This window comes from Scyliorhinus torazame, chromosome 5, assembly GCF_047496885.1.
Source record: "Scyliorhinus torazame isolate Kashiwa2021f chromosome 5, sScyTor2.1, whole genome shotgun sequence".
NCBI classification, from domain to species: Eukaryota; Metazoa; Chordata; class Chondrichthyes; order Carcharhiniformes; family Scyliorhinidae; genus Scyliorhinus; species Scyliorhinus torazame.
In genome coordinates this window covers 116,817,785-116,839,742 of record NC_092711.1, presented here as the reverse complement: position 1 = coordinate 116,839,742, position 21,958 = coordinate 116,817,785, and the positions used below count along the sequence as shown (strand labels likewise).

The following is a 21,958-nucleotide window of genomic DNA, read 5'->3' as shown; positions in this document are numbered from 1 at the left end:
CACATTCGCCGCCCAGTAGTAATACATCAGGTTCGGAAGACCCAAACCCCCTGCCTGCCTTCCCCTCTGTAGCAGCACCTTTCTAACTCTGGCCACCTTCCCTCCCCATATGAACAAAGTAATCCTTCCCTCAATCTCTTTGAAAAAAGCTTTTGGCAGGAAAATCGGCAGGCATTGAAAAATAAACAGAAATCCCACAAGGGAAAACAACCTCCTAAGAAGCTCCCTGAGAATCTTTCATGTCTCGATTCGGCTGCCTTCATTCCTCTAAACTCCAATAAGTACAACCCAGCCTACTTAACCTCTCTCCATTAGAAAATCCCTCCATACTCGGGATCAACCTCGTGATCCTTCTCTGGACTGCCTTCAAAACCAATTGTCTTCCGTAGATAAGGGCACCAAAACTATTCAAAGTATACCAGGTGCAGACTAACTAATGCCTTGTATAGTTTTAGCTCGACGTCCCCATGTTTATATTCTATTCCCTTTGAAATAAATGTCAACATTCAATTTGTCTCCATATTACCTGCAGAACTTGCTTTGTGTGGTTTCTGCACGAGGACCCCCCAATTCCCCCGTTACTTCAGCTTTCTCCAGTCTTTCTTCATCTAAATAATATTCCGTTATGTTCTTCCTCCGACCGAAGTGTCTAACCTCACATCTTCGAACATTATGTTCCATCTGCCAAGTTTTTACTCAGTAAGTTAAGCTGTCTCTGTCCCTCTGTGGATATTCTGTCATCCTCACCACTTGCCTTTCTATTTCTATATTTATGATCTGCAGCCATGGCAATAGTACAGTCACTTATTAAACACAGTTTTGAAATTCATGTATATTAAATCTACTGGCCCCCCTCTCTCGAGCCTTCTCTTTTTTTTAATAAATATTTTATTGAAAATTTTTGGTCAACCAACACAGTACATTGTGCATCCTTTACACAATATTATAACAACACAAATAACAATGACCTATTTTATAAACAAAAAATGAATAAATAATAAATAACAAAAATGAAAACTAACCCTAATTGGCAACTGCCTTATCACAAGTAACACTCTCCAAAAATATAATTTAACAGTCCAATATATAATTATCTGTTGCAACGACCTACACATATTATACAGTATATATTAACAACCCTGAGAGTCCTTCTGGTTCCTCCTCCCCGCCCCCCCCCCCCCCCCCCCCCCGCCGCCCCCCCGATCCTGGGCTGCTGCTGCTGCCTTCTTTTTCCCATTCCATCTATCTTTCTGCGAGGTATTCGACAAACGGTTGCCACCGCCTGGTGAACGCTTGAGCCGACCCCCTTAGAACGAACTTAATCCTCTCTAGCTTTATAAACCCTGCCATGTCATTTATCCAGGTCTCCACCCCCGGGGGCTTGGCTTCTTTCCACATTAACAATATCCTGCGCCGGGCTACTAGGGACGCAAAGGCCAAAACATCGGCCTCTCTCGCCTCCTGCACTCCCGGCTCTTGTGCAACCCCAAATATAGCCAACCCCCAGCTTGGTTCGACCCGGACCCCCACTACTTTTGAAAGCACCTTTGTCACCCCCATCCAAAAGCCCTGTAGTGCCGGGCATGACCAAAACATATGGGTATGATTCGCTGGGCTTCTCGAGCACCTCGCACACCTATCCTCCACCCCAAAAAATTTACTGAGCCGTGCTCCAGTCATATGCGCCCTGTGTAATACCTTAAACTGAATCAGGCTTAGCCTGGCACACGAGGACGACGAGTTTACCCTGCTTAGGGCATCTGCCCACAGCCCCTCCTCGATCTCCTCCCCCAGCTCTTCTTCCCATTTCCCTTTTAGTTCATCTACCATAGTCTCCCCTTCGTCCCTCATTTCCCTATATATATCTGACACCTTACCATCCCCCACCCATGTCTTTGAGATCACTCTGTCCTGCACCTCTTGTGTCGGGAGCTGCGGGAATTCCCTCACCTGTTGCCTCGCAAAAGCCCTCAGTTGCATATACCTGAATGCATTCCCTTGGGCAACCCATATTTCTCGGTCAGCGCTCCCAGACTCGCGAACTTCCCATCCACAAACAGATCTTTCAGTTGCGTTATTCCTGCTCTTTGCCACATTCCATATCCCCCATCCATTCTCCCCGGGGCAAACCTATGGTTGTTTCTTATCGGGGACCCCCCCCCCAAGGCTCCAGTCTTTCCCCTATGCCGTCTCCACTGTCCCCAAATCTTCAGTGTAGCCACCACCACCGGGCTTGTGGTGTAGTTCCTCGGTGAGAACGGCAATGGGGCTGTCACCATAGCCTGTAGGCTAGTCCCCCTACAGGACGCCCTCTCTAATCTCTTCCACGCCACTCCCTCCTCCTCTCCCATCCACTTACTCACCATTGAAATATTAGCGGCCCAATAATACTCACTTAGGCTCGGTAGTGCCAGCCCCCCCCTATCCCTGCTACGCTGTAAGAATCCCTTCCTCACTCTCGGGGTCTTCCCGGCCCACACAAAACCCATGATGCTCTTTTCAATCCTTTTAAAAAAAGCCTTCGGGATCACCACCGGGAGGCACTGAAACACAAAGAGGAATCTCGGGAGGGCCACCATCTTAACCGCCTGCACCCTCCCTGCCAGTGACAGGGATACCATATCCCATCTCTTGAAATCCTCCTCCATTTGTTCCACCAACCGCGTTAAATTTAACCTATGCAATGTGCCCCAATTCTTGGCTATCTGGATCCCCAGGTAACGAAAGTCCCTTGTTACCTTCCTCAATGGTAGGTCCTCTATTTCTCTACTCTGCTCCCCTGGATGCACCACAAACAACTCACTTTTCCCCATGTTCAATTTATACCCTGAAAACTCCCCAAACATCCGCATTATTTCTGGCATCCCCTCCGCCGGGTCCGCCACATATAGTAACAAATCGTCCACATACAAAGATACCCGGTGTTCTTCTCCCCCTCTAAGTACTCCCCTCCACTTCTTGGAACCCCTCAACGCTATCGCCAGGGGCTCAATCGCCAGTGCAAACAATAATGGGGACAGAGGGCATCCCTGCCTTGTCCCTCTATGGAGCCGAAAATATGCAGATCCCCGTCCATTCGTGACCACCATTATTAATTTAATGTCCCCTGAAATGTCAGCCATCTCCTGGGGAACCCACCCCTTTAATTGTGAACATTAGGAAAGAGACCATCCTTTTTTAAAATAAATTTAGAATAACAAAGAACAAAGAAAAGTACAGCGCAGGAACAGGCCCTTCGGCCCTCTAAGCCTGCGCCGACCATGCTGACGGCCTAAACTAAAATCTTCGACACTTCCGGGGTCCGTATCCCTCTATTCCCATCCTATCATGTATTTGTCACGATGCCCCTTCAACGTCAATTATTTTTTTCCAATTCAGGGGCAATTTAGCGTGGCCAATCCACCTAGACATGGGGAGAATGTGCAGAGATGTGCAAAATCCCCATGGATCGTGACCCGGGGCTGGGATCGAACCCAGTCCTCGGCACAGTGAGACGGCAGTGTTAACCGCTGCGCCACCGTGCCACCAGTGAGCATCCTTTTAGTTAAGACAAATAAATGCGTCAACCTGTTAAGGAGATGGGTGGGAGGAGTTGGAAACACTTTGTGGAGCCGCAAATCTGCATGAATTTTATCCCCCAATTATAATATAATAATTTTTATTGTCACAAGCTTACATTAACACTGCAATCAAGTTACTGTGAAAAGCCCCTAGTCGCCACATTCCGGCCCCTGTTCGGGTACACTGAGAGAGATTTCAAAATGTCCAATTCACAACAGAAATTGATCCCAAGCAGGAGGAAACGTGTTAAAGGGGAGGACAAGGCATCCATGGTTGACGAGGGAAGTCAAGGACAGCATAAAAGAAAAAGCATACAAATTGGCGAGATTTGGTGGGAAACCAGAGGATTGGGAAGCCTTTAAAAGTGATCAGAGGACATCTATAAAAGCAATAAAGGAAGATGAAATATGAGTGCAAACCAGCTAGTAATAAGTGAAGATGTGAAGAGTTTTTTTCAATATATAAAAGGTAAGAGAGAGGCAAAAATAGACATTGGACCACTGGAAAATGTGGCTGGAGAAGTAATAATAGGAAACAAAGAATTGGCAGAGCAACTGAACAGTTACATTTCATCAGTCTTCACGGTGGAAGACACCAGTGGGATGCCAGAGATCCAGGAGAATCAGGGGGCCAAGGTGAGTGCAGCGGCCATCAATAAGGTGAAAGGTTCTGGGGAAACTGAAAGGTCTGAAGGTGGATAAACCACCTGGACCGGATGGACTACACCCCAGGGTTCTAAAAGAGATAGCTGAGAAAATTGTGGAGGCATTGGTGGTGATCTTTCAGAAATCACTGGAGGCAGGAAGGGTCCCAGAGGACTGGAAAGTGGCTAATGTAACACTGCTGTTTAAGAAGGGAGGGAGGGAAAAGATGGGAAGTTATGGGCCAGTTAGCCTGACTTCGGTCATTGGTAAGATTTTAGAGTCCGTTATTAAAGATGAGATCGCGGAGTACTTGGAAGTGCATGGTAAAGTAGGTCTGAGTCAGCACAGCTTTGTCAAAGGGAGGTCATGTCTGACAAATCTGTTAGAGCTCTTTGAGGAAGTAACAAGGAACTTAGACAAAGGACGTGATTTATTTAGATTTCCAGAAGGCCTTTGACAAGGTGCCGCAGAGGAGACTGTTAAATATGTTAAGAGCTCATGGTGTTAAGAGTAAGATAGAGGATCGGCTGACCGGCAGAAGGCAGAGAGTGGGGATAAAGGGGTCTTTTTCAGGATGACAGCCGGTGACTAGTGATGTACCTCAGGTGTCTGTGCTGGGATCACAACTTTTCACAATATACATGAATGATCTGGAAGAAGGTACTGAAGGCACTGTTGCTAAGTTTGCACATGATACAAAGATCTGTGGAGGGACAGGTAGTATTGAGGAAGCAAGAGGGCTGCAGAAGGACTTGGACAAGCTAGGAGAGTGGGCAATGAAGTGGCAAATGAAATAAAGAACAAAGAAAAGTACAGCACAGGAACAGGCCCTTCGGTCCTCCAAGCCTGTGCCAACCATGCTGCCTGTCTAAACTAAAATCTTCTACACTTCCTGAGTCCGTATCCCTCTATTCCCATCCTATTCATGTATTTGTCAAGATGCCCCTTAAATGTCACTATCGTCCCTACTTCCACCACCTCCTCCGGCAGCGAGTTCCAGGCACCCACTACCCACTGTGTACAAAAACTTGCCTCGTAGATCTCCTCTAAACCTTGCCCCTCGCACCTTAAACCAATGCCCCCGAGTAGTTGACCTTTCGACTCTGGGGAAAATCCACTCTGTCTATGCCCCTCATAATTTTGTCTATGCCCCTCATAATTTTGTAGATCACTATCTGGTCACCCCTCAACCTCCGTCGTTCCAGTGAGAACAAACCAAGTTTATTCAACCGCTCCTCATAGCTAATGCCCTCCATACCAGGCAACATCCTGGTAAATCTCTTCTGCACCCTCTCTAAAGCCTCCACATCCTTCTGGTAGTGTGGCGACCAGAATTGAACACTATACTCCAAGTGTGGCCTAACTAAGGTTCTATACAGCTGCAACATGACCTGCCAATTCTTATACTCAATGCCCCGTCCAATGAAGTCAAGCATGCCTTATGCCTTCTTGACAACCTCCTCCACCTGTGTTGCCCGGTTCAGTGACCTGTGGACCTGTATACCTAGATCTCTCTGACTAACAATACTCTTGAGGGTTCTACCATTCACTGTATATTCCCTACCTGCATTATACCTTCCAAAATACATTACCTCACATTTGTCCGGATTAAACTCCATAAAATACAATAAATACAATGTGGAAAAGTGTGAGGTTGTGCATTTTGGAAGGAGGAATTTAGGCACAGACTATTTTCTAAGTGGGGAAATGCTTCGGAAATCAAAAGCACAAAAGGACTTGGGAATCCTAGTTCATGATTCTCTTAAGGTTAATGTGCAAGTTCATGCGGCAGTTAAGAAGGCAAATGCAATGTTAGCATTCATGTCAAGAGGGCTCGAATGCAAGACCAGGGATGTGCTTCAGAGGCTGTATAAGGCTCTGGTCAGACCCCATTTGGAGTTTTGTGAGCAGTTTTGGGCCCCGTACCGAAGGAAGGATGTGCTGGTCTTGGAAAGGGTCTAGAGGAGGTTCACAAGAATGATCCCGAATGGTCTAATTCTGCTCCAATGTCTTTAGGTCTAATCCTGTAAAAGGAGTTTCCAAAATCCATCGCAGTCAGTCCTCCTCCTGCTCCCTGATCCAGGATGACCGCTCATGCCCCCCGCTGCACTGACCCTCGTTGTCATCAGCAGTCCCTCGATTTGAGGGTGATGTTGACTCAGGGTTGTGAGCTTCTGCCCCGGGTCTTCATGTGACTGAACAGAGCCGCAGAGCTTTGGACACATGGGACAGGATATCTCATAAGGCAGTGAAATCTGGAGAGCAGGATTTGCTTCCTTTTCTTCCCATCTCTGCCACCGCTTTGCATCATCAATAAGACATTGAGAGGGCAGCACGGTAGAGCAGTGGTAGCACTGCAGTCACACGGCGCCTAGGTCCCAGGTTCGATCCCGGCTCTGGGTCACTGTCCGTGTGGAGTTTGCACATTCTCCCGTGTTTGCGTGGGTTTCGCCCCCACAACCCAAAAGATGTGCAGATTAGGTGGATTGGACACACTAAATTGCCCCTTAATTGGAAAAAATGAATTGGGTACTCTAAATTTAAAAAAAAATTTTAATAAGACATTGGGACTCAAAGACTAATCCAGTTTGATGGACAAGTTGTCTTCAATCTGAACAATGGGGAACAAGCTCCTCCCACTCATTGAAACAAAGATGACAAACGCGCATGCGCCCTGATGCACATCCAATAAAGATGGCGGCCGTTAATCCGAGCCGAATATGAGGAGCTGCAGCTCCGCTCAGTGCAAACTGGGCCCCGTAAACTTTTCCGAGGTTTGCGATTGCAACAGCTTTACACAACGTTTCCGTCCACTCCCGCGATCTCTCGCTCCCTCCATATTGATAAACGCCTCTTACCAATGTCAGATCTGAAGAAAACGTGTTTCTACATCGCCATTACCCACACTGCGCATGCTTCAATCACAGCGGGCCCCGCCCCTTATTCACTTCGTTGGTGGATCAGCCGCTGCCAGTGCTACGGTCCCGCCCCTCGCTTCCTATTGGTCGGGAGTCGCCGTCAATCACCCGGGCATTGTGACGGGACAGTTGGTGAGAGCGGCCACAGGTTCAGGCTGACTCGCTGATTGCCCAATAATAACAGTGAGAGTCTCAGTGGGACAATTAGACAATAATAGTGGAGATGGGGCCCAGAGGATAAACAGCAAAGTGTTCACTCACTTTGAGAGTAACAAACAGAGTGTCTGTTCCAATAATAAAAGTGTGTGTGAGTGAACACATCTGTGTCTGCACAGATTTCCTGTTGGTGCTCTTGTTTCCACCCACACAAAGATGTGCAGGTTAGGTGGATTGGCTATGCTAAATTGTCCCTGGGAGGGGTTATGAGGATAGGGTGGGAGATTGGCCCAGGCAGTGTGATCTTTCAGAGGGGCGGTGCAGACTCATGGGACGAATGCTTCTGCACTGTAGCAATTAGTCATAGTGTCATAGAATTTACAGTGCAGAAGGAGGCCATTCAGCCCATCGAGTGTGCACCAGCTCTTTGAAAGAGCACCCTACCCAAGCCCATACCTCCACCCTATCCCCATCACCCAGTAACCCCACCCAACACTAAGGGCATTTTGGACACCAAGGGCAATTTAGCATGGCCAATCTACCTAACCTGCACATCTTTGGACTGTGGGAGGAAACCGGAGCACCCGGAGGAAACCCATGCGCACACGGGTCAACGTGCAGACTCTGCACAGAAAATGACCCAAGCCGGGAATCGAACCTGGGATCCTGGAGCTGTGAAGCAATTGTGCTAGCCACTATGCTACCATGCTGCCCACAATTCTATGATCATTGAATTCAATGTCCCACCCTATCCTCATAACCCCTCCCAGGGACAAATTTAGCATAGCCAATCCATCTAGCCTGCACATCTTTGGACTGTGTGGGCGGAAACAAGAGCACCAACAGGAAATCTGTGCAGACACAGGAAGAATGTACAAACTCCACACAGTGACCCAAGGTCAGAATTGAACCCAGGTCCCTGGTGCTGTGAGGCTAACCACTGTGCCACCCTGTTACTTTGTCAGTTATTAGACAATAACCTGCCTGTTATTCCAATTCTGTTATGCGTTATTCTGTCAGTTATTATTGGACAATAACCTGCCTGTTATTCCAATTCCGGTGTGTGTTACTCTGTCACTGTTATTACTAGACACTAACCTGTGTTATTCCAATTCTGGTGTGTGTTACTCTGTCACAATTACAATTAGACAATAACCTGTCTGTGATTCCAATTCTGAGTGTGTTACTCTTTTACTATTATTATTAGACAATGAAAGGAGGACAAGGTGAAAAGGAACAAACAAGTTTTCAGTTCCCTGGGCCCCAAGCACTGGATTCCCTCCCTGAACCTTGCCGCCTCCACCTCATGTCCCTATTTTAATACTCAACTTAAAACTTACCTCTTTCATCAGGTTTTTGGTCACCTGCCCTAATATCTCCTTTTGTGTCTCGGTGTCTCACTGTGTTTTATAATGTTCCTGTAAAGTTGATTGGGATGATTTATGATGTTAAAGGTGTTATATAAAGAGTTGTAGTTGTTGACTGTAACCCTGACCTCCTGTTTTACAATAATCGATTGGTTTCACAACAAACTCTATCTCTGATTATATTCCCCTGCGGGTTTGCAGCGGCCGTTAGCTCAGGCCTGTCACCGGGAGTTAGCTCAGGCCTGTCACCAGGAGCACGCCGCAGCTGTTGACCCGGGGCACTCGATGCAAACCCGGGCCCGGAAACTTCTCGGAGTTTGGGCCTCCACCGGGTTTCAGTGAAACCTCCCGACCTAGTCCAGCATCAGCACTGCGCATGCTCCAATTCACAATGGCCGAGAATGATTGACGGTAGCTCTAGACCAATAGGATGCAATGGGCGAGTCTGGAGGACCTAGTGGAGCGGCTACTCCTCCAACCAATCGGAGTAAGTGAGGGGCGGGGCTAGACACGGACGTCCCTCGGTATAAACTGGTGCATGCGCAGTATCGTTCATTGCTCAGCATTGAAGAGGTTGTGTTGAAAGTTTTGGCTGTGCGGTACCGCCGGGTGAGTCCTGAGGGATGATTAAAGCCGGCGGTGGGTTGTTCCGGCGGCTTCATAAACACCCCGCACAGGCCTGAAACCCCCATTTACGAAGCTCATATACGGTATTTCAACCGGCGAAAGCTGCTCGGGCTTTTCCCCGAAACAGGCCCGGGGCAGCACGGTAGCATTGTGGATAGCACAAATGCTTCACAGCTCCAGGGTCCCAGGTTCGATTCCAGCTTGGGTCACTGTCTGTGCGGAGTCTGCACATCCTCCCCGTGTGTGCGTGGGTTTCCTCCGGGTGCTCCGGTTTCCTCCCACAGTCCAAAGATGTGCGGGTTAGGTGGATTGGCCATGCTAAATTGCCCTTAGTGTCCAAAATTGCCCTTAGTGTAGGGTGGGGTCACTGGGTTATGGGGATAGGGTGGAGGTGTGGACCTTGGGTAGGGTGCTCTTTCTAAGAGCCGGTGCAGACTTGATGGGCCGAATGGCCTCCTTCTGCACTGTAAATTCTATGAAAAGGCCCGAGTTAACGGCCGCCATTTTCTCGGGAGCATGTGTTTAGCCTGGCGCATGCGCAGACAGAGCCCAAGGCTCTGCCCCATCCGTTCACTCTGATTGGTTGGAGGATCAGCCGCTCGTGTTCGGTCCTCCAGATCCGCCCCCTCTTCCTATTGGTCGGTACCTGCCGTCAATCAGTCCCTGGGCATTGTAAGCTTGAGTTAACCCTTCAGAACCCTTGTTTGCTTCACATGCGATGATCTTGGTGGAACAGCCCGGAGTGGGCGGGGCTTCAGGGTTCCAATGACCAGGAGGGAAAATGGTGATGAATTGGTTTTATCCGCACTCTGCACAGAGGGAGTTGAGAACTGAACCCAGCCAGAATGGAGGGGATAAATTGTAAGGATTGGAATAGAGACCATGGTGTGCTGGGCTGTCCAATCTCATGGTGAAAATGAAGGCACAACCTGTCCTGGAAGACCATGTGAACTGAATGCCACGGATGGGATTCTGCCAGAGCGGAGGCCAGACCTGCTGAAACACAAACAGTAAAGGGTAAATTTCTATGCCTTGACAAAGGTCCAATGTGTTGGACAAATAGCATCCAGGCAGCCTGGGACAATGGACTCAAATACAGGACTAGCATCTAAAATATGGTATGATTAATCACCCAGAGATCTGCATTCCAGCACCGGGAGAATGCATGGGATTAGGATTTATTGTTTTGCAGGCACAAGTGAGGAAAACATGCTTCATGGAAAATAAAATTGCGTGTTCAGAATTTCTTTCCTGTATTTAAAGTTTTGTAAACTCCTTTTCCGGGGCATTATAATGGGTGGATTTACAAACAGGAAGCTCAAACTGAACATCACAGCATAATCTGACAGAGTCACTGATTCACCACGGCGTGAATATCATCAGTCTTTGAATTTGGAAGGAGAAATGTTTGCATGTTGTGTCAGTGTAACACCAATTCAATGGGGCTGTTTAGCACACTGGGCTAAATCGCTGGCTTTGAAAGCAGACCAAGGTGGGCCAGCAGCACGGTTCAATTCCCGTAACAGCCTCCCCGAACAGGCGCCGGAATGTAGTGACTAGGGGCTTTTCACTGTGACTTCATTGAAGCCTACTTGTGACAATAAGCGATTTTCATTTCATTTTCAACCATCAGTGTGACTGGAAAAACATCAAGACACACACACTGGAGTGAGAGTGTTCCAGTACACTGGCTGTAGAAAGAGCTTTAACCAGTGAAACAGCCTGTTTTAAAAAAAAAACATCACAGCAGGGACAAACCGTGCACATGTTCTGTGTGTGTGGACAAAGCTTCAACTGATTGTCCAAACTTGAGAGAAACAGGGAAACTGATACCATGGAGAAACCGTGGAAATGTGATAGAGCATTTGATTCTTCATCCCGGCTGGAAATCCATCGATGGGTCCACACTGGGGAAAGGCCAATCAGCTGTTCAATATGTGAGAGAGGATTCACTCAGTTATCTGGCCTTCGGTTACACCAGCGCGTTCACACTGAGAAGAAGCCATTCAGCTGCACAACCTGTGAAGAGAAATTCAAGTCCTTATCCATGCTCACTGAACACCAGCGAATTCACACGGGTCAGAAACCATTCATTTGCTTTGTGTGTGGGGAGGGATTCACTCAGATATTCACCCTCCAGACACACCACCAAATGCACACAAACGAGGATCCATTCAGGTGCACCACCTGTGGAGAGGGTTTCAGTCAGTCAGCTGACCTCTGAGCACCAACGCACTCACACTAGGGAGAAGCCGTTCACCTGCTCCGTGTGTAGGAAGGGATTCCCTTGGTCATCCCAACTGCTGACACATCCTTGTGTGGAGCGGGATTCACTCAGTCACAACACCTGCTGAGACACCAGCGAGTTCACAAGTGAGTGCAGGGACTGGAATCTGCTGTTTTGCTGCTGCCAATCACATCCAGGATTGATAGTCTGACAATATCTGGTTTGATTCTGCTGAAGTTGACTATCCCTTTAACTGGCTGCAGTTTAATATTCTAGAGATGTTTGGGCTGCAATGCCCCTTTTTAAAAGCACCACCTGTGATCTTTCTTTTTCATTCAAGAACTCTCAACAGAAACTTGTTGAGAATAAATATGAACTTTTTACTTGAATCCTAAATTTGTCTGTGATGCAAAATCTACAGTTCAGTTTCTGAAATGTTCTGCTAATTAACATCTCCGAAACTCTTGATTAATCTTTCCTGATCATTCTTACTGCCTTCTTCAGAGTGGCATATCCATTATGCAATGAAATTCCGAACAGGCACATCAACATTGTTACTGATGAAGTTTGGAAGTCGCTGAGTTGAATCATTTCTGACACAGCAGCAGCAACATTTGGTAAAGGTGGAACCCACAACAAAGACCGGTTTTGAGACCCACTCAGCAGAGATGACATCTGTACCTGATGTACAACATAAACCCGACAGCTAGAACACTTGAAAATAACCAGGATGGATGTGTAAAAAGCAGGGAGATACTGTGGAAATAAACATTGGATCAGCCAACATCAATAATTCCAAACTGCATGTGACAATGGAAATAGATGTGCTAAGTTTGATGTGACTAAGGGCGCTTTGTCCTACAGTCACCAAAGTTGCTGCCCTGAAATTGTCAGATTGTGAAGTTCTTACTGACAGAAGTAAACAGATGTCCCGCTGGGTTGAACATGACTGTGAGCTGTATCCCTGTGAGACAGACATCTCCCAGTCTCTGTTTGATTCTCCTACAGCTTCCCGTCATGGTTGAGTTGGACAAGGAACTCTCATCATTTGAGCTGGAAAAGGCCACTGATTGCTGAGCAAGCAGAAAGGCACCCGGCAAGAATGGAATTCCAGTTGAACTGTTCAAACACAAAGTCCCATCGACTGTCACACCTTCCTGACTGCCTCCGTCTCTGTTTTTGAGATTGTCAGCTGCTCCTCCTTTCGAGGGTGATAACTGCTGAGAGTCACGTATTTCTCTTATTTGTCTTCATGTGACTGGAGAAGGTGATTCTCAACCCACAGATCTTGGAACTGTGGGGCAGGATGACCCATGCACAGTGGGATTCAGTGAACTGGATTTGCTCCCTCTTTGCCTCTTCGTTAAGGTTTTGGAACTCAAATGTGTTCAAGCTCGATGGACAAGTTGTTGCTATAGTAACTGATTAGGAGAAAACTCTTCCCAGTTATTAACATCAATGCATATTACATAACGTTTATTAGATGGGGTTGATTGTGCCTCTTGGTACATGTTGGTCCGTCAGACCTGACATTGAATGACTGAATCTGAAGTCTGTCACTAAGTTCTCTCTGATGGGATGGAGAATCAGGGTGGGGGTAAAGTGCCTCAAGGTCAGTGATGGACTTGAATGGGTACAAAATGAACCCGGATAATGGTGAGAACCATGAAATCATCACAAACAATCAGAGTAACGTGTTAGAAAACTAACAAATGACTTGGACGGCTGGGATGGTTATCAAATTTGCTGATGACACAAAGATAGGCAGGAATATAAATTATGTAGAAGACGTAAGTTAACCCACAGATAGCACGGTGACAATTTGAATTAACGACTTTGCCTTTTAAAGATTTGGCTTTATCTCATTTGTTAACCAAGTGTTTGAGAACCGGAGATATGGGAGTTATCTCCAAACTGAGCATTGACTTCTGTCACTGATGTGAAAATACCATATTATGAGAATAATAAGAAAATTTTCCCCTTCGAGGGATCAATAGCCAGCGGCACAGATTTAAGGTCAGGTGCAGGACATTTTGTGGGGATTTGAGGAAAATCTTTATCACCCAGAGGAATGTGGGAATCTGGAACTCTGTGTGAAAGGGTGATAGAGACAGGAACCCTCCACATTTAAGAAGTGTTTAAATGAGCACTTGAAATGCCGTAGCTACAAGGCTGCGGACGAAGTACAGGAAAATGGGATTGGAATAAATAGGTGTTTGATGGCCAGCACAGACACAATGGGCTGAAGAGCCTCTTCCTATGCTGTAAAACTCTGACACTATGACAGAAAGCAGAGATTAGGCACAATGCGTCTTTTTGAGATTGGCAAGATTTATTGAGTGATGCGCCATAAGGATCAGTGCTGGGACCGCCACTGCCCAGGCAACATCATAGAGTGATAGAGTTTTACAGCACAGAAAGAGGCCCTTTGGCCCAACATGTCTGAGAACAAATAGCGATTCACCAGGCCCGAGTGAACGGCCGCCATCTTTATAGGAGGCAATGATAATCGTGTGCATGCACAGCCGCCATCTTTATAGGGGGCAATGTGCAGCAGGGCGCATGTGTGGTGCTCTCTGTCCTGTCATCAGGAGGAGAGAATGTTGTGAATTTCTATCCTGGATGAACAGGGATGGATTCTGGAAACTCCTTTTGCAGGGGGTTAGAAGGGGAGGATTTAAACACAGCAAACTGAAACCAAGAGAATTGTTTGTCTCTTCTGATATAGGTCTTTAACTGGGTTGGAGCTGAGGATTGAGATGGGGAGGCTCCAATTTCATTCCATCATGTGGCTGACCAGGAACCTCTCTCACTCCTGTCATCTGCTGTTGGTGTCTGTTGGAAGGATTTACAGGCTGATGCTATGAAGAAGAGTCATACAGACTCAAAACGATAACTCTATTTTCACTCTCCACAGATGCTGCCAGACCTGCTGAGTTTTCCAGCATTCTCTGTCTCTGTTTCAGATTCCAGCATCCACAGGATTTTACTTTTCTTGATATTCAGTCTGTTTGGCCAAGTTATGAACACACTTTCCTTGGTCATCAACTCCTAGAGTGGGACTGGAACCCAGAGCTTCTGGTTCAGAGTCAGGGTAATCTACTGCTGCACTACAACATCTCTGGAACACAATAGAGACTAATAAATCCCAAAGAAAAATAGGAAATAATCCTTTCTTCAGACAGTTGCTAAAATGTGGAGTTCACTAAGGCTGGAAGTGGTTGACATAAATAACTGAGTTGCTTTTACCAGGAAACTAAATGAGGACCTGAGAGAGAAATGGGATCAGAATGCGAAACTCTCAAGCTGAGACGAGGTCAGCAGAATGAGGAGAGCCTTGTGTGGAGCAGAAACTAGTACGTACCAGATGGGCCGAATGGCCAATTATGTATCATATATTCTTTGTAATTAATTGTAAATTATTTTACAGGGTAATAGAAGAGGAGGATTTGCAGTCCGGAAAATCAAACCAGTTGTCAGGTCTGACGGAGTCAATCGATTCATCGGGATCTGAAGGAATTTAATTGATGTCTCAGCTGGAAATTGGTGAGAGTTCGTTCGCCTGCTCCGTGTGTGGGAAGGGATTGATACAGCTGTAAACATGCTGACACGACAGCGAGCTCGCAATAGCGAGAGTCCGTTCACCTGCTCCGTGTGTGGGAAGAAATTCATGTGTTCGTCCAACCTGCTGGCTCACCAACTCGATCATATTGATGAGGAGCCTCTTCAAAGCTCTGATTCTGGGGATGGCTCTGATACCTCCAAGGAACTGGTCCAATACCAGCGAGTTCACACTGATGCCAGACCATTCAGCTGCTCACACTGTCAGAAGAGATTCAGCCAGTCCTCCCGCCTCGCGGAGCACCAGCAACTTCACACACACGAGAGACCATTCAGCTGCTCCCACTGTGGGGAGTTATTCACTGAGTCAGTGCATCTCATTGAGCACCAGCAAGTTCACAACAAGGACAGGCCATTCAGCAGCTCTCAGTATGGAAAGAGATTCACTCAGTCCTCCCACTACACTGAGCACCAGCTCATTCACTCCAACAAGAGACCTTTGAAATGCTCAGAGTGTGAGAAGACCTTTAAAAGAAACTTTAATCTGCTGAGACACCAGCGCACTCACACCGGGGAGAGGCCGTTTCCCTGCTCTGTGTGTGGGAAGAGATTTGCTCATTCATTCCACCTTCGGAGACACAAGCAAGTTCACACTGGGGAGAGACCATTCACCTGTTCCATGTGTGGGAAGGCATACAGTTGCTCATCTGACCTTGTGATACACAAAAGGATTCACACTGGAGAGAGGCCATACACCTGCTCCGAGTGTGGGAAGGGATTCACTCGTTCAGCCTACCTTTTGATGCACAAAACGGTTCACACCGGGGAGAGGCCATTCTCTTGCTCTGTGTGTGCGAAGAGATTTACTCAGTCAGCTGCCCTGCGCGCACACAAGCGAGTTCACACCGGGGAGAGGCCATTCACCTGCTTTGTGTGTGGGAAGAGTTTCTCTCGTTTGTCCCAGGTTTTGATACATGAGCAAGTACACACCGGGGAGAGGCGGTATCTTTGTCACGTATGTGGGAAGGGATTTACTAGTTTACACCACCTGCAGAGACACCAGCTTGTTCACACCGGGGAGAAGCCGTTTATCTGCTCCGTATGTGGGAAGGCTTTCCCTGAGTTGTCCAGCCTCCGGAGACACGACCACATCCACACTGGGAAGAGGCCGTTCACCTGCTCTGTTTGTGGGAAGAGATTTATTCAGTCATTCGATCTGCTGAAACACCGGAGAGTTCACACCAGGAAGAAGCTGCTCACCTGCTCTGTGTGTGAGAAGAGATTTACTCAGTCATCCAACCTGCTGAGACACCAGAAACTTCACACGTTACCAGAAAAGTTGAATTCTGTTGTTCCTGTTGAGAATCACACCCAGGACTGAACCTTTTCTCCTTTCGAACTCTAGATTATTTCAGTCTCAATCTTCCAGTTACTCTCATGGATAAGTCCCAGCTCCCCATACCTTCCAGAGTGCCTCTCCTGGCCTTGGGATCCACAGAAGTATCACTAACATTCCCAGTGATCAATAAAACAAAACCCTGTCTGTTAATCACTTTCAGATACTGGACTCATTGCATGGACTGGAGCGCTTCAGCTGTGAAGAGAGGCTGGTTAGGTTGGGGTTGTTTTCCTTACAGCAGAGAAGGCTGTGCGACTGGGGGGGGGAAATTTTATTAAAGTGTCCAAAATTATGAGGAACATAGAGTGGATAGAAAGAAACCTTTTCCCTTAATAGAGGAGTCAGTAACCACGAAGCAGATTTTTATGGTAAGGAGCAGGAGATTGAGGGGATTTGAGGAGAAACGTTTTCACACAGAGGGTGGTGGGAATCTGGAACTCACTACCTGAAAGGGTGCTCGAGGCGGGAACCCTCACAACATTTAAGAAGCATTTAGGTCAGCACTTAAAACGTCAGAACATACAATACTATGGATCAAGTGCTGGAAAATGGGATTAGAATAATCGGTGCTTGATGGCTGGCACAGGCACGATGGGCCGAAGGGGCCTCTTTCAATAATCGCTTATTGTCACAAGTAGGCTTCAATTTGGTGTTGTAAGACTGACTGGTGCCTCAGAGCATCTCGCAGAGAAATGGCAAATGGAATTTAATCTGGACAAATGTCAGGTAATGCATTTTGGTAAGTCTAACATCGAGGGGACCGTAAATTGCAAAACTCTTAGGAATATAGAAAGTCAGAGAGATCTGGGCGTGCAGGTCCACAGATAGAACATAGAACAGTACAGGACAATACAGGCCCTTCAGCTCACGATGTTGTGCCGCCCATTTATCCTAACCTTTACCCCTTCAATTTACTGCTGTCCATGTGCCTGTCTAAGAGTCGCTTAAATGTCCCTAATGACTCTGACTACCACCTCTGCTGGCAGTGCACTCCACACACCCACCACTCTCTGCGTAAAGAACCTACCTCTGACATCTCCCCTATACCTTCCTCCAATCACCTTAAAATCTTTGAAGGTGGCAACACAAGTGGACAAGGTAGTCAAGAAAACATATATAATGCTTACCTTCATTGGATGGGGCATCGAGTTCACAGCCCAAAGGCAGAATTGCAGTGTAAGGTACATAAAATTCAGATTTGGACGAAGAAATCCAGCTAAAACAATGGAAATCTGAGACAATCCTGTGATAACAACAGTTAATAAATTAATTAGGTGACAGGGAAATGGTGGACGGGATATTAAAAGAAGGAATATTGAATTAAAATTATATTACAATTGGAGTTTGTACATTCTCCCTGTGTTTGCATGGGTCTCACCCCCACAACCCAAAGATGCTCAAGGTAGGTGGATTGGCAACGCAAAATTGCCCCTTAATTGGAAAAAATGAATTAGGTACTCTAAATTTAAAAAAAGAAAATTATATTACAGTTACAGACCTATACACCATTCCTATATTACAGGCTCAGAAATAGATTTACATTTATTGTCACATGTACCAAGGTACAATGAAAATTATTGTTCTGCATACAGTCCAGTCAGATCGTCCATACATGAAAAACGTTGGGCATACAATAGATACAATGTAAATACACAGACATCGGGTGAACCGTATAGAGTATGGTGCTACACCAGAGAAGATGTGTGAAGAGATGAGTTCAGTCCGTAAGAGGGTCGTTTAGGAGTCTGGCAGCAGCGGGTAAGAAGCTGTTTATGAATCTGTTGGTGCGTGATCTCAAACTTTTGTATCTTCTGCCTGATGGAAGAGAGAATATCCCGGATGGGAGGGGTCTTTGATTATGATCCTTTATTGTCACAAGTATGAACTTACTGTGAAAAGCCCCTATGCTGCCCACTTTCCCAAGGCAGTGGGAGGTGTAGACAGTGTCAGTGGGTGAGAGGCAGGTTCACGTGACGTCCTGGGCTGTGTTCACGTCTCTCTCTAGTTAAAATCGCTCCAGTGCAAATGGAGGCCATTCAGCCCATCGAGTTTGCACCGACCCTCTGGAATAACACTCAGCCCAAGCCCACTCCCCTTCTCTATCTTAATAACTCCTAACCTAAGCATCTTTTCTGGAAACTGAGGGACAATTGAGCATGGTTAATCCACCTATGAAGGAACGGTCTTGGGCCGATCAGTTACCATACCAAGCTGTGATGCAGCAGAAAGCTTTCTATGGTGCATCTGTAAAAATTGGCAAGAGTCAATGTGGACATACCAAATGTCCTTAGTTTCCTGTGGAACATATGAAGTACATGTAAAACTCATTATTTAAGTATTTCACTGAGGACCAGGAACTATGTAAGGATTTGACTCTGTCTGTTTTATTGCAGAGCTATTAATAAAATCAGTAAAAGACAATCTGTTGTTGGGAGTTTGATTCTCTGGTGTCTGAAACCACAAGATTCAATGTTTAGAGGCAACAAGATGAACAAGGAAACACATCAAGGCGCAAAACTCCAGCTGGATATTCACAGGAGAAAGTCTGTTATCAAACACCTCGAATGAATGAAATGAAATGAAAATCGCTTATTGTCACAAGTAGGCTTCAAATGAAGTTACTGTGAAAAGCCCCTAGTCGCCACATTCCGGCGCCTGTTCGGGGAGGCTGTTACGGGAATTGAACCGTGCTGCTGGCCTGCCTTGGTCTGCTTTCAAAGCCAGCAATTTAGCCCTGTGCTAAGATCCCAGCTGTAAGTAACTCAAATCATTTGTAAATATCTTTCAAATGCTGACAGGTTGCAGCTGTCAGTTTCCATCACATTGATGCCAATGAAAGGTTAGAGAATGGTTATTCTGGAACTAAAAAACACGAGTTATATCACAGCTAGACTACTGAGTACAGTTCTGGTCACCACATTACAGGAAGAATGTGATTGTACTGGAGAGAGTACGGAAGAGATTTATCTGGATGTTTCCAGGATTGGGGAATTTTAACTGAGGAAAGATTGGATTGACTGGGATTGTTTTCTGTGGAACAGAGGAGGCTGAGTGGGCATTTAATTGAGGTGCATAAAATTATGAGGGTCCCAAATATAGTGGATCAGACGGCAGAAGGACCTATTTCATTAACAGACAGATCAGTAACCTGGAGGCAGAGATTTAAGTATCTGTAGGAAGGATTAGAGGGGAATTGAGGTGGGGATCTGGAACTCTGAATGAAAGGGAGGTAGAGACAGAAACCCTCATCACATTTAAAGACACCCTGATGTGGAGTTTCTGTGACCTGCAGGCTACAGACCAAGAAGTGGAAAGTGGGATTAGACTGGATAAGGAATTTTCAGCCAACACAGACACAATGGGCTGAATGGCCTCTGTGCTGTAAATGTCTAGGATTCTGTGATGACAAGTGATCCTCGGGTTTTTATCCAAGACAGACCTCGGCGCAATCAGTTCCGCCAAGTGTTGATGTGATGGATTAAGCGGTGTCAGGTACCAGGAGCAGTGATTAAAATGGAAATATCAGTAAATCCTGATATAGTTTATCTGTATGTGGTTCCATTTTAATAACTTCTCCTGAATGTGACCGTCACCCAGGATTTGATTTATTTATAATAATAATCTTTATTGTCACAAGTCGGCTTACATGAGTTTACTGTGAAAAGCCCCTAATCCGCCACATTCCGGGCCTGTTCGGGTACACTGAGGGAGAATGCAGAATGTCCAAATTACCTAACAGCATATCTTTCGGGGCTTGTGGAGGAAACCGGAGGAAACCCACACAGACACAGGGAGAATATGAAGACACTGCACAGACAGTGACCCAAGCCAGGCGCTGTGAAGCAACAATGCTAACCACCGTGCTACCGCGCTGCCCACACTGCTGGCCTTGCACTGCATCATATGAAAATTGTCAATACATCTGGTTCAAAGCAGAAGTTCAGGTCTTAATGTCTCATTTGATTTCACTTTGCTGTGTTTAAATCCTCTCCTTGTAACCCCCTGTAAAAGGAGTTTCCAGAATCCATCACTGTCAGTCCTGCTGAGTGGACAGGGCTCACCGCGCATGCGCCCTGCTGCACACTGTCCCCTATGAGGATGCTGGTGGTTAACTGGGGAAAGGCTCTGCAGGAAAACCTTCCCACTCGGTGCAAACTCGGGAGCGGTAATTTCTTGTTTTAGCTTTGACGCCTGCACTGGGTGTTTGTGAAGCCTCCCCTCCCACCCACTGCATCTAACGCTGCCTCCGCTTATCCACCTCCTTCCCGCCTGAATGAATGAAATGAAAATCGCTTAAGTAGACTTCAATGAAGTTACTGTGAAAAGCCCCTAGTAGCTACATTCCGGCGCCTGTTCGGGGAGGCTGTTACGGGAAGATGAGACAAACAAGTGTCTGTCCCTGGACATGAGCCGCACTGCGCATGCGCCACATCACAATGCTCGGGGAGTGATTGACGGCAGTTCTGGACCAATAGAAAGAGGGGGAGGACCGAGTGGGCGAGGCCGGTTCGCCAACCATTCGGAGTGAATGAGGGGCGGCCCTGATTGTGGATCTCCCTCATTGGCTGAGATTCTGGATCATTTTATCTTCCCATTGGCCACGTGGGTGTGGTTTCCAGATTCTCATTTCCTGCCTGAGAATTGTTGACCAACTGGAAGACGTGGGAGGACCGGGTGGACTCTGGTCCTCCAGCCAATCAGACTGCAGGTTTTGTGTGATTGAAGATTGAGCTTCACACAGACTGAAACTGCTTCCTGAGTCAAACTTGAATAATTTCTTTCCACTTCAGTGGACGTTTTTAAGAGTCCATTGAGCCTTCTACAGAACTGTCACAACAAGGAACAACAAACGTTAACTCTGTTTCACTTGCCATAGATGTGGCATGGTGGCACAGTGGTTAGCACTGCTGCATCGCACAGTGGTTAGCACTGCCGCACTAGCGACCTGGGTTCAATTCCAGCCTGGTGTAACTGTGGAGTTTGCACATTCTCCCCATGTCTGCGTGGGTTCCCTCCGGATGCTCCAGTTTTCTCCCACCATCCAAAGATATACAGGTTTGGTGGATTGGCCAAGCTAAATTGCCCCTTAGTGACCAAAGGTGAAGTTGGATTAGGGGGAGAGGGCGGGGGAGGTGCCCTGGGTGGGGTGCGCTTTTGTCGGGTTGGTGCAAACTCGATGGGACGATTCCTCCTTCTGCACTGTAGGGATTCTGTGATGCTGCCAGATCTGTTAAGTTAATCTCCCATTTTCTGTTTTTACTCTAAATAACACACCTTTTTAATCCACTAATTATATTTATTGAACCACTGTACCATCGCTACCAGGAGCAGTGTGTTGATGTTTCAGCTATTCTGACCTTGGGTGACTGTGTGGAGTTTGCACATTCTCCCCGTGCCTGTGTGGGTTCCTTCTGGGTGCTCTAGTTTTCTCCCACCGTCCAAAGATGTGCAGGTTAGGTGGATTGACCATGCTAAGTTGCCCTTAGTGTCCAAAAAAA

The 21,958-nt window shown here is 46.7% G+C and overlaps 2 protein-coding genes across 10 annotated transcripts in view; one reads left to right on the top strand and one right to left on the bottom strand.

The window, feature by feature from the left end:
- The window catches only part of LOC140421704 (uncharacterized), a 244,678-nt gene that overhangs the window by 208,903 nt on the left and 13,817 nt on the right, over nucleotides 1-21,958 (bottom strand). The gene's annotated exons all lie outside the window — the stretch shown is intronic.
- On the top strand, nucleotides 9,197-18,881 carry LOC140419582 (uncharacterized). 5 transcript variants are annotated; one of them, XM_072503505.1, is made up of 2 exons: nucleotides 9,197-9,255; nucleotides 14,931-18,881. In XM_072503505.1, exon 2 carries the CDS (start codon nucleotides 15,102-15,104, stop codon nucleotides 16,440-16,442), a length of 1,341 nt encoding a protein of 446 aa, XP_072359606.1. In that variant the 5' UTR covers nucleotides 9,197-9,255; nucleotides 14,931-15,101; the 3' UTR covers nucleotides 16,443-18,881. The 5 variants fall into 5 exon arrangements, with proteins under 5 accessions (XP_072359606.1, XP_072359607.1, XP_072359609.1 ...); XM_072503506.1 differs by lacking the exon at nucleotides 9,197-9,255 and adding an exon at nucleotides 9,763-10,290; XM_072503508.1 differs by lacking the exon at nucleotides 9,197-9,255 and adding an exon at nucleotides 10,412-12,767.

Coding starts and splice junctions, on each gene's coding strand:
- LOC140419582 (XM_072503505.1), top strand. CDS start 15,102: ATGCTGACACGACAGCGAGCTCGCAATAGCGAGAGTCCGTTCACCTGC.